General features: G+C 38.3%; 1 protein-coding gene across 4 annotated transcripts in view; it reads right to left on the bottom strand.

The window, feature by feature from the left end:
- VAV3 (vav guanine nucleotide exchange factor 3) overlaps positions 1–13,722 on the bottom strand; it is a 151,536-nt gene that overhangs the window by 122,500 nt on the left and 15,314 nt on the right. For all 4 annotated transcript variants that reach the window (XR_007205352.1, XM_048312782.1, XM_048312781.1 and 1 more), the window contains exon 2: positions 449–565. Coding sequence is in view for 3 of the 4 variants with exons in the window: in XM_048312782.1 (XP_048168739.1) it covers positions 449–565 (117 nt within the window). In the remaining variant the exon portion in view is untranslated. The remainder of the gene's footprint in view (positions 1–448; positions 566–13,722) is intronic.

Raw genomic sequence — 13,722 nt, 5'->3', positions numbered from 1 at the left:
AACAAATTTTACAAGGGCAAATTATCTGGCTGAATTTCAAGCACCTGAGAATGAAGAAACATGTTCTGTGCCACATGGTCTCACAATGTACAGGCCCAGGGTTTCCGAACCTACACGACTTACGCCAAAGTGATTTCACCTGACAGCACTCCCCCAGAGTTTGTTATCTTCTTCCATTTCATTTACCTTTAACTCAGCATCTTTCAAACCATTTATCTTGGCTTTTCACATGCTTAGAATTTTCCTGCCAAGTATTTTTCTCTGCCCTTTATTAGCCCCTCCAATACAAACCTAATTTTTCTGCTCTCTTAATTCTTCCCCACTACCTTTTCAAAATGAATGCTCATCCATTAGTCACAACTTCTATACCACAGCTACCAGAAAAGTCTTCTATACTCAAGCAGCAGAACACAGGTATTACTTGAGATATAATCAAGAGGATACTTACCTTTCCAAAATCTCTCACATCAAACAAATCAAATGCTTCAAAAAGTTCACTTTTCTTCATTCCAAATATTTCACAACATGCCGAAAGAAAAGTCCTTATATTCTTCAAGCAGAGAAACTAGGGGAAGAAAACAGAAATGCTAAGTGTCAAGTGAGTAAATTAGCAATATATGTGCTCACTTGGTCACAAACACCATATAATTCATCAATACATTTGTAAATCAGCACTTCCACGATGCTGTGATCCTCCACTGGTCCTAATTCAGCCATAAAAGCTCTCTTCAGACTCAAAAGCATTAACCAAATTCTGAGTAGACACTTTGTGAACAGAAACTATTGTCTCTCTTTTTACATAAACAGACATGACAGTATGTTACTAGATACGTAATAGTCTAAATACACACTTACTTTTCAGCTCCCTACAGGTAGCACAGAACAAAACAGATAAGTTACCTTAATAAAATGGTATTATTAATATGTGGAAGTTATTATCCATACATAAATCAAGCGTTTCATCTCCTAGATTCTAGTTTGAATGTTTAATGAATGCACGTGCACTATTTTCACACACTAAAGACTTTAAGAATACATATTCTCCATCTGGTGTACAGGAGCAGACGAAGCTTGCAGTGAAGTCATTTAAATTTACCTAGCAGAGATTTAAGATCCTCAGACCACCTTGATTTCTGTACTAAATCAAAGGCTATTTCCTTTTAAGTTATCCACATGCATCGGTGATCATCTGAGTCTGAAAAAGAATAAAGCCTCTGCCACAATTATCTCCTTAAAAGGCTTTTAATGCATTTTCCTGTGGATTATTTTGTTTGCCAGACCTTATCAGGCCAAAAGGCAGTAACTATCAAGAGCATTGGTAACTTCAGAGGGGTAGCTAAAAAGGGCAATATGCATTCTTGATGATGATTAGCACTGTTAGGTACTAGCACCTTGCGATGGCATCAGCTTCATAAAGATGCTATTGTAGTCTTTTGAGCCACAGCTCAAAAGAAAATACAATATTTATAAGCAGCAGTATTTCAAAGGACCCTGCACCATGCTTTGAATATGCATGTTTAAAAGTACTGACACAGCAACTTAATATTACAACAGAGTTCTCTATGTTTTCGTGGATTCATGAGGATCACTCGTATTAGGATGGATTATAGAATTGCTACATGTTACAACTTCCTGTTTTGATCAAAGCAGTATTTTTGATATTGGGTGTCACAGCCATATCAATTCAACAGACAGCCCTACTTCATGTCTTACATAGCACTAACCAGTGAGGCACAGAAAAAGCAGAGCACCTGATAGACCAGATTTACAGCAAGGGCACACATATGAAAGCACTGATTCAACGAGAGATACTACAAGAGCAGACAGCTCCAGTAGATGGTTGTGGACATCAGGACAGCCAACAAACTCATCAAAAAGCATCACAAAAGCCATCCCTGCACAACCCAAAGCTCCCAGGAAAGCACCTGTGACTGATCACAGCCTCATCAATAGTAAGGATTCCCAGCTGTACCAGGTGGACCTGCAGCCTTCACCCTTTTCCCCCCTTCCAAAGAGCCTCTTCAGCACGTGCCTCCCAGCTCACATGGGGCACTCATCCCTCAGCCACACTGAGGACAACACTGCATTTATGCCAGACTGCTTTTATGCCCAGTGGGATTTTAAGAATTAGTCTAGCTTGCTTGGTCAACGTGGCAAGCTTATCTAGTTTTGCAAAGATTGTAAGTTTGAAGTCAAAATTGCAAGGTTAGAAGGCCAATGGATGTTCTACATATGTGCTTCTTCCTCCATCACGTTGGCAGAAAGAATCAGAAAATGAGCTGGTCTTTAAAAGAAGCTCTAACAAGATGGCACATACAAAGCTATTGTTTTCTGCTATATTTTTCACCAGGTTTTTTATTATTTTTCTTAAAAGCTATCAATGGCCACTAGGTTTGTCCAGTGCACAATACTGATTCAACTTGAATACCCATCTATTTCTTACATCAAAATTCTCAAAACCACTGACGGCTGTGATTCTCACTGGAAAATTCAGCTTCCTTTATGAAACCTAAGTTTTGAGTTTATATTAGTGCTGAAGTCTGACAGTGCAAAGAAAGCTTACAGCTGCATTAAATTGTTTACCTCTAAAGAGAGCAAGAAGTTAAGGAAGAGACAGGAGCTGTCATGAGCCTAAAATCTGACCTAGATTTGCTAAAGAGCATTTTAGCAAGTTGCATTTAGCTTCCTAATATAGCTAAAAGAACCATTTAATGGATCAGCAGTTATTCACAAACAAGATGTCCTCTCCCTTCTGCAAAATCTCTCCAACTATTCTTAACAGACGTCTCCTACAAACAAAGATAAAGATGGCAGCATTTTTCCAACAAGATTTATTGGTTACTTCAAATTTCTTTAAATTTGGAGGCAGTTTTCTGGCATCAGCATTTTGTTTAAATTATCATTACTATGAAATATATCTGAGCAGATTAGAAAGCATATTACAAGAAATTACAAGCCCACGTGTTTTAAAGGAAATGTTGAAGCACCTGCACTCTAAGTAGTAAATTAAATTCTTCAGAATATTCTAACAGACCAAAGAAGAATCTAATCCCCCTGTCTTCCCCTGCCTCCCCTTTTTTTTTTAATACCAATTCATTAATTTAACACGTATCATTATGTTAAACAGGTTTGACCTAATTATAATCTAATATAAAATAACCATATAACACATGACATGTCTGGTAGGCTCTAGAAACCACATGGTAAGCATTTGTCAAATCCACCTGCAATTGAGATGGGACCACATCATCACTGAGTGTGTGCCAGGCAGTGCCTTCAGCAGAGTAGGTATCCTGACATTACAGTCGAACCCCCTGCGAGTTCAAAGACTGCTTAGTGAGTTTTAGTTGGCCATATAATGATTCAGTATCCATCCGTTTTCTGTTGGAAAATGAAAATGAAATTCTTACTGCTAACTGTTAGGCTAACCACAGCAGCTACAAGAATAAAGCTGTGAAATTACTAAAACTAAAAGTATGTTCATATTTAAATGAATTCATTTTGTAGTACAATATATGAGAAAAAAAATTTTAAAACCCTTGTTATATGCAGCTCATGTTTCAGAGAAGTTATTTGATTATATAACCCAGAAAACTTTCAGAATTATCTCCAAAATTTTATACTGCAGTCTTCTAAAGAAACAGTTTCCCTCATTGAAAACAAAGATTTTTATCGCTGCGGTTACTGTATGAAGAAGTACAAATTAGTAAGAGAAGCCTCCAAATTAAAAAAGAGCATACTGGTAAAATCTAGGAAGTTCTAAAAAAGACAACCCTCCTCGCTGGCAGTAAGAAAAAGGCACCAACAGTCTGCAGTCTCTCATTAGTAAGTACAGTCCTCAGGATATTTGGAAACCTACTGCATTATTGTGCTTCTTTTGAAAAAGAAAACATTATAGTTCAGGACACCGCAAGAGAGATCATTAGAGCAGTTGGGTACTCAGTTTTCAGAGGATGCAAGGAGGGCTAAACCTTACTCAAAGTCTCTCTTCCACAGGAAACACTGTCTTTCAGCACAAGAACTGGTTTTTCTTCATAAAAAAAAATAACATAACTTTAAAACATTCCCTTGGAATAGTTAATGATGCACTTTGTCACTCCTTTTTTAACTACATTATTCTATCAGGAGACAGCAATCCAGAATTCTCAGTACACAGATCAGTAAAATATTGCTGTAGGTAGTATAAGCCATGAGCCTAAAAAGTTAACACTAGTGAAAAATACAACTTCTCTCGCTCATCTTCTCATGCCATGAGAGGAGTTTACATCCAACTCCAGAGACAGATGGACAGAAATCACAACCCATCCCCGTTCTGTGATTCTGTGACTGGGGCTCAGGAGTCTGAAAACAGTTTTCAATCTTAACACCTATAGATTATGAAGACATTTCTAAAGCATCCTAATGTTTCACAGCGTAAGAAGTCACACTGCTACAAACCCATAATGTAGCCATTGTCAGAGCTGCTGAAATGGTAAAACTCCTGTGATAAACCACTGTGGTTTTGTGGAATAGATTAGAATTCCAGTGGCCTCTGGTCCATTCTGCACTGAATTTAATTTTGCAAGAGGCACTAACACAACATTTATTGAAATGACAAGCAACTTTGAAAACAAAGTATGTCAACCACCTTAAAAAAAGCAGGTGTGGTTTATATAATTGGGCCTGTATTTGTCTGAACTTTAAACACAGGACAGTGGGCAAATCAAATTATACCAGGTTCCATAGAAATAGTATGCTGTTTTCTACCACAATATTTGCCACTTCACACAAAAACATTCATTTGAGGCTTTTTCCACACACAACATGGTTATGTGCACTGACAGAAATGCATAGAAATATTTCACAAAGGGTACTGAATAGACACGACTAATTAGGTACTAAAAGCACAGGCAGGGCTGAAGCTGCCCACAGGGAAGAAGGATTTCTCTAACCAGACCTTTAATGAAGTGAAAGATGAAATGCAAAAGAAAAAAAGAAAAAAAAAAATCATAAAACCTCTATTCACATAATCTAAGATATATTTCTCAAAAAAGGTATTTTGGCACTGAAGTACTTCAATGGAATAAAGGTCTGTTTGGTACAGACCATAATATTCAGTACCTAGATGTAGCCTTTGTACTAAAAGCACTTCTACAGGCGCTCAGAAACCAACACAAAGAGCTCTGAAGATCAAATTGTGCCACAAGACATTTAATGAAATTCCAACATAGCAACACCAGTCAGGCAAGTGAAAACTGAAAGGCCAAGAAATGACAAGTACTCAGGAAAGAGAGTTCTAATTCACTTTTTTTATCATTTTAATTACCAATAGTGGGAAGGGGGAAAAAAACTATTTGTATTTATTTCAACTTCCACCTCCTTTTTATTATGATGACTGAGTCACAAGCACAGATAGTTAGTCACAAGTCTGAGAAGCTGGCAGTTCCCTTGTGCCTGGGTCAGACATCCATACTGCATTCAGACAAACTAGGAACATACTGAAGCCTGAGTTATCTAAGACAGTCTAAATAGATGCTAGGCTGTAAGGAGTATTAAAACCAAACTGGATCCCTGACACTCAATGGGGAATACCCATCCCTTCATCACTGCACTTCACTGGCTTTTTTGCCTTTTGTGTTCCCAGCCCCACACAGACTTCAGGAGGCTGCCAATAACTGCATGAGGACTGAGGCCGGTTGCTCCTACCCACCATCATGCAGAAGCTACGATAAAAGAGTAAAAACCTAGAAAAAGGACTCTACTTAGCCCACTGCCCACTAAATCCACTTTATCTCCTGTGGAAGAAATAAGGCATGTCGATCATGGAAAGTCCTGAAATTTTCCCCTCCTATTCCTCCTCTAAATGGCACCACTTTATAAACTACACAGCTGCAGCTATTTGCCTTTGCCTTGTCTTTAAAGAGCCTTATATGCAAGCCTTGTTTTACATTACAGCAAGCATGTTATGGCAAAAAAAGTTGAGGAAAGGCCAGACTTTCAAAACAAGTATATAAAAGAAGCAATGAGAGGAGCAAATTTGGCTTCACTTCACACATCTCAGAAGGTACAATAGCTTAGTTTTTTTAATTTGTGAAATACTGCTGTTAAGTACAAGGAAGCACATACAGGTTCGTGAATATGTGAGATTTTTCTACTGGTTACTTGTGGTCTTAGAAAAGCAGAATTATACAAGAATAGAAGTCAGAAGACTAGAAGAGGCGATCATTGCCATAACACTTATATGCTCTTTCTACACCCCCAGTGCTTACTGCAAAACACGAGCTCCTGACCTTTCCTATCTGTTCCTGGAATGCTGATGAGAACAGATTAGCTGCAAATCTCTCATTTTTATTTCCACTCTGTTCCTGGGAATGTATGCAAAATTGAAAATACTGCACTTACACTTGTTAACAAGAGGAGAAATATGAAAATTTTCATAATGGATTTAACTGGAAGAATTGCTTTTATACATTCTGTCACCAAGACTGGTAAGCGCAAGTGATTTCAGTGAAAGAAAGCACCAAAACAGAAGAACTTGTCTCCTCAAAATTTCCTTCACGAAGTTGATTAATGCCCTGAGGGTTGCAGATTTTGGCTTCTCACTTGTTTCGGCATTTGTTGCAACAGCTGTGTTAATAGGAACAGCATAAATTTCATACCAATGCTGTTCAAATCCTGCTGAGTCCAAATTTGAGAGAGATTCCAGAACTGGCTGCTGTGAGCAAACAGCTCCATCACCTCTAGTCACCGAGTCAAGATCCTGTGACCACAGCAAAGGTACACACCAGCAAGACCAAAATTGCACCTTGAACCTACACACATAAAAGAGCAACAGTAACTAGAGATACAGACCCATGGGTTTCATCAGCTCCTACACAGTGTGTGCGCACAGGAAACTTCCAGCTTCCTTAAAATTCTTTCAGCCACATCCAATAAAGGGAGAAAATTAGGTACTTAGAGATACAGCTGCTCATATATCATAACCTCCTTTCCATAAGCTAGGCTGGACAGTTCCCCAACACATCTCATCTTTGACAGAACGGTCCCAAAAGGAAGGTTACCAAAATAGGAGCACATTATATTTCTATTAGATGTCACAATATTTTTAATGTTGTTTTTTTTTTTTTTACTCTCTGTATGTTAATTAACACCAGATTACTAGATAATCAAAGCCCCATTGTGGTACTGACAGAATTATACAGTCAGGGTTAACAATCCAACACAGAAATCATTCCTGGCTCCTTCACAGATTTCAGCAGCCAAAGTACATTAGATTAGTTCTGCTCTGCCAAAAGGAGTAATTATCACTATATGCACTAAAAAATAGCTGTAAGGATTTGTAAGTGAATGAAGAATGGACCCACTGATGAAGTCTTAATTCAATATCTATTAATGTCTTTTCATAAGCCAGCAAGAGAGAAAAAAGCAATATCAGACTCAGGAACGGCATTTGTAACATTTTTCTTGTTCATGTGTGTGCAGCTTTTCTTGCAAAAATCTTTAAAGCCAGAGTCTTACTAAGTGAAGGTAAAAGAGCCATAAGGAATTTTCAAGACTAAGTCAACGCAAGAGGATGAATGCTCCTATTTTCAATAGGCAAATGGAAGCTACCAGGCAAATAAGCATTATTCTTTTTCTCACTCTTAGATAAAAATCTATTAACTTGCAAATTACATTTTAAAAAAGAAACTAATGCACACAGGAAGAACACGTCACTCACATCAAAGGAATTCAGTTTTACGTTCTGCATTTGCCCTCTTGTTCTGCAAAGCACCTCAGTCATTCAGAAGATCAGTATTTTTAAAGCTCTAAGCAGAAGCAAACCAGGCAAATGGTAAATGCCTCCTAAACTTTGCTCTCAAAAAGCCACAAAGCAGGTAAACTAATAAACATGGAGGGGACACCACACTGAGCTCTTTGTACAGCTGCTTAAGGTGCTGGTGCCATTACATAACTGAAGAATTTTACTAGGAAATGTGCTGTGCAAAGAACAGCAGACACTCCTTAATTCATAGGACTAAGGAACAGCTAGGGAGACCTGTAGTGTTATTACCTTTCTAGATGTGGGCAGTCTTTGAAGGCCTACACAACAAAAGATGCTGTATGAACTATAAAACATATTAAATTCCTCTGAACCACTGCTAACACTGTATGAATATTAATAGCATGTTCTTTATTTGCTCAGTTAATGTAGTAATTAAATATTCATAGGAAAGCTCTTAAAATTCCTAACTGACTACTATTCAATTGTGTCTATTGCATTTTGGCTTGAGTATGAAGCTTTGTTTATGTACATTTGCTCTTCTCTGTGCTTCAGAGAAAGAAAATGGAAATTGAAACTTGGAAAAAAAAAAAAAGCTGAGGAAGCACAAAGGATGCTCCACTTCTATTAATAGTGATATGGAGTGAATAGAGGGCACGGAAAAAAGTTCAGGATTTGCTATGCATTACTGACTCTCTCCTTGGCATTACAGCACTGGTTGAGCAAGTGAGGGCAAAGAAGCATTGAAATTCTCTGGGTCCCTGAAGTCAAGTGCTCCCACAAGCCATGAAACTGGCAATACATGGGAATACTTAGACCATTAAGCCCTGACTACAGGAATTCCCTAAGCGTAATTGGCAAGAGACTGCTACCCCCAAGGGGTGGGAGAACTCAGGACAGCATCCTGTTGCAAAGGGCAGTTTTTAGAGTAGCCCATTGTTCCCCACTAGCAAAACTTAATTTATTCTGCAGTACCTGCAGTAACAGCAACTGGAACACAGTCTTAAGCATGCAAAGCACAAAGAGATTAGCTAGGGAGTTCCTGTGCTTAGCTACCTTTTCAAATAACTAGCCCTATCTGTCTTATATCCCAAGGCTGCATCTCTAAAATGTCTTGCTCTAAAGATCTCGGTGTTTCACAAGCAAATGCAAAAAGAAGGAAGACAAAGGGAACATGGAAAATAGTCCTAAGAAGAACATGAACAGGAGGAAGACAGCAACAAGGAAATGAAAAGAGGACCCCAGGAAAAGGAACATGAAAGGGACAGACACACTAAAACAGAAGGTTAAAAAAGAAAATCAAAATAGACTAAAAGAGAGAGAGATCCAAGGGCAAAGAGCACTGAAATAATAAAATACTTGACTCACTAATGATTACACTGTGTGAGACATGAAATAAAAGTCAAACACAAGAAAATGATGTGTTAAAATTCTGGTGTTAAAATGCTCCAGGCTAAACTGTTTATGAAACTGCCATTTAAAGTAAGACAGTAGTCACTGTGCCTGCCATAAGGTGTATTTACAATTGTGACATGGAAAACTGCTTCTGCAAATGGCAAACTGTAAAGGACAATGATTTCCTACTTGGATGTATTGTCATTGCTCCCAACACAAGCTTTCTAGTCACGTATGTTTCAACTTAGTTGATGAAATATTAGCAGTTGTCAGAAACCTCAAAACCTATACCTACCTAAAGTATTTAAACTTATTGCAGGGCAGGGGGGAACCCTAAAGCCTCCAGATTAACTGATATATTTAAACATCAAAAGGAATGGAAAGCCTCAAACAAATTAGCTCTCAACGCTTTTACAGTCAGAAAACAAAAATTACATCCACACTGAAACCATGAAAAACCTTACAGCAGCAGTATAATGCACAGATCTTCACATCTGTGCAAAAGAGAACACCCAGCACATCTGTTCCATACTGTTAGCTTGGCACACTAAAAAGCTGCTTCCATTGTATCTTGATATCTTTTATTCATGACTCTGCTTGGTTTTTACCAAGTCTCTAATGTTAGTGCAATAACATGAGAAGATCTTACTTTCCCTATACCTGTGCAAGGGAAATTAATTTGGGGGTGTAAGGAGCCCTATGAAGGTGTAACAAAGGGCTGCCTCATAGGCTAAAGGCACAGAATTCACCTGAGGGATCCACACCTGACTTCACCTCCATTACAGAAACACCCTCCCTTTCACTTATTTCTACCCTACACCTAAAAGTAAGCACCACTGAATTCACCATCTGAACTGGATCTCCTTTGTGAATAACTTGCGGCTGTAGTGTCCTGAACACAGGCCCTACAAGCCAGACCTGGACCTCGACTATGTAATCCCTTAACAAACACCTACAGTGGGGGTTCAAGAGCATTTTTAAGTCAGCATATACTAACTTGTTCTTTTGTAAACACTTAAAAAGTTTTGAAAGCTGTCAGCACTGAAACCTGCATGGAAATTCAACACAACTGGGGAGGGAAGGGGGGGGGGCTAATGACCTACACAGGGTTGTCAATTCCTGTTAAAGGTGAGCCTAACCCAAATAACTCCTATGCTTTTCCATTTCTTACCAGCAGATACAGATCATGTACTAGGTCTTTGATTTCCAAGAGAAAGGAACAATATTCTTATTAACAGTCATTAGTGTTAACAGGCATGATTCATTAAATACTTTTAATGTTTTCTGGAATTGCATATATGTATTCTTTTCCAAACTCTTATGGTCATGGAATAAATTCCTAGCAAGACTTTAAGGATGCAATTACAGCTCTCTACAAATTGCCCAGTATGAATCTGACTGTCCTCTAGTTACCTATTTTAAAAATCCACTGTTCTATTTTTGCTGGTGTGTCACTTCAGGTTTGCAGTTTATTAGACCATGCTCTCCATGGCAAGGACAGGGGCTTCCAATATATTCAGAGAATACTTCTCAAGGATTGCAAGTCAAATAAGTAGAACAAGTAAGTCCAAAAGCCCAAATCACAAACGAGTGGGAATAGCCATGAATGAAAAACAAACTCCAAAAGTAAATTTGCAGGATTGGAGGCAAAAATTCAGTTGTATAGTGTACTGACTGCATTTTTACACCTTGTGTAAAAGCTTCTTCTCTGGAGCTTCAACATATGCACCTGCCACCAAATGTCATCCTTCCTGCACTGAGTACCATACAGTTGGCATCTCAAAAGTTGCATTTCCATTGGACACCCCCTCTGTTTCTACACTGGAAAGGACAGCACATAATTTTCTCTTTTTTCAGGCCTCTTAGTCTTCCCCTGTATTGCCTCTTGTGAAAAGCTGACAAATTCTTCTTTTTCTATTGTTTGTTTAATACCATCAGAAACCTCCACTGCCCTTCTCTGAACTTTTCTCATTTTATTACATCTTTTTTAAAACAGAAGACCACAACTACAGAATACTGGAGTACTGTGGCTTATGCAGCAGACTGCAATGGCATAATGAGCCATAATGCGTAACAGCATAATGAATGTTTGCAGCACAAAACAAGCTTCTGCACATGCATTTTGCAAAATCCCCTGGCTGCTACATCCTCCACAGCTATCTATGAGAACAGATTACTGTTCTGAAGAATCTGGTCTGGATGTCGATAATGAGATAGTGAAGTAGATGAAACTGTGATTTGATCCACAGCTGCAATTCCTGTGATAAATAAGATACAAAAACATTAAGAGTTCTCAACTTCCAAAAATTCTGAGAGAAAAGGCAGTTAAAATACAAATCTAAAAATGTACAGACTAACATCTTTTTACCCACAACTGTTTTCCACTGTGTCACTCTGAAACCCAGCCAGTGTTAGGTAAACTGCACTTCATTTCTTCAGAACATGTAACTCTCCTAATTAAGGGATTCAAGGGAAGTATCTGTATAACGCAAGAATTGGTAAGTTTTAGACCCTTAATTTACGCCACCAACTTAAAAATCAGATGAATCTTTGTGAAGCTGCAGTAGGTCTCCTTCCTTAAGAAGGCTGACAGTGAAAGAAAGGTTAAGCTGACATAAAGCATTCCAGTTGTACACCATCGTAGGCACTTGCAGTCTAAAAGGCTGCATTCACTCCAAGCTGTCTGCCAAAATGAAACACATCATTGAAGGCAACACAAATTAGTGAGGGAGATGTGTCAAAATTGCATAAATACTTACTTCCACTAGTATGAATTAACAGCTGTGATCATCTCAGCAGAAGCAAGTATGTGGATGCTCAGAGAAATTCAACTGTCACCTCTTATACATGGCCCATTTCATGCGACAGCTAAATCATACTGATACTTTGTCTCACAATAATAGTTGAGGTAGATCAAGAAATGGTCCAAAGCTCCATTTCAAAGGCTGTCAATTTGGCATCTCGCAAAGTAAAACACAATCATGAGCATGGTCTCATGAGAATGAAGGAGATTTATGAAAATATGAAAAGAAAAAAAAATTAAAATCCTAGAACATGAGTATTTATTGATAGCCTAAAATAATCAAATTGTGAATAAACCAAATACTCTGAAACCTGAGCAGCAGAGTATAATTTAGCATTATCTGGACTCTTAGTCTGCTGAGCAATTTGATGCAGTACAATCAGGGTTTTAAATGGAGTATGTGAGCACCAGTGAGAAGTATGCATTACTGAACCATACTGTGTGCTGAGTCTTAAGATACTAATATCATATTTTTCTACAATCCAATTGAGAAAACTGCTCTTAAGTAACTGTAACATAGATGGTTTTTTCAAACGGCTCATTAGAAAAAACATGAAGGCATGTTTTAACATGTAAAGAACCCAACATAATTGTTAAAAGATCTGTTCCTCAGTCTTCAGCAGGTAAAGTACATGGCAGACCATAAAAGACCACACAGGAAAGCTGCCTTTTCAGCAAGAGAGCAGCACAAAGCCCAAGATGCAGAGCAAGCTTAGTGTCTCCACTGAGCCTCAAGCCTCAGATCCCACAATAACTAAGCCTTTCAGCAGTGCAAAAAGCAACCAACCAGCCTTACTAGCAGAAGCTTTACTGTTACTGTATCCTGGCAGTTCCTGCAATATAGACTACAAAAGTCATGGGGAGCTGATGGAGCCCAAGAGCAGCTGTTCAGAGCACGGGGCAGAAGGAGTTGTCACACACACGAGAGCCCCACTTCAATAACCACCCGGAGCACTCTGCCACCACCAATGCCTTGTCAAGTACAAGTATCTTGCCACCAGATGTTTCCACTCTCTTGCTACAGAATCACCTCGGGAAAAGAACTACAGAATATTGCACGAAAATAATAATTCTAATTATTAAAGTACAATGTGCTTTGAGTTTTGGCACATTATTCCAAGTGTTCATAGATGATGAACTGTGTTAAGGATCATTTTAAAGTGAAGAACTCATCCCAGTCTTTATGCTACTGACTCACAGCTGAATAACTTCAGAACAACACTGCACATATATTGGTGACCTCACGAAAAGCAAGTTTACTGAAGCACTTTAAAAACACCTGTAAAAAGATATTCCTCATCCCTGAAAGAAGGGCTGTGTAAATGATTGCTATTAGTTCCATGCTCGTATTTTCAGATGTCTTAAATTTACAAGAAACATACACAACAGTGCCAGAAAAACTAGTCTACCAAGGAGATCTGAGAACCACTAACTTGGGAAGCCCTCATTCAGTGCTCTGCTGGTCTTCTGAACTTAGTGAAGAGAGCTGGATCCTGTTTTAGTCATAAAATTAATCTTATTAAAATCTAAGGTGGTCATGCATGTAGAACAACTTAATATTTAGTACTTTAGCAGCAGTGTGTGATAGCACAACACAATTTAAGCTGGTTGTATAATAAATACATCCCTGACATCTTACAAGCAGTATCATCAACAACATTAAGTTTAAAAAGGCACACCAAAATCACAGCAAGATACTGGCTATTTACACAAATCTACATAAAAATCAACAGTCACTCTTGTCATGGCTAGAAATTTCATCATTAGCAGTAACCCATAACTG

The sequence above is a fragment of the Corvus hawaiiensis genome, chromosome 9 (genome assembly GCF_020740725.1).
Source record: "Corvus hawaiiensis isolate bCorHaw1 chromosome 9, bCorHaw1.pri.cur, whole genome shotgun sequence".
Classification (NCBI taxonomy): Eukaryota; Metazoa; Chordata; class Aves; order Passeriformes; family Corvidae; genus Corvus; species Corvus hawaiiensis.
Note: the sequence above shows the minus strand (reverse complement) of the source record. Positions and strands in the feature narration are given on the sequence as shown.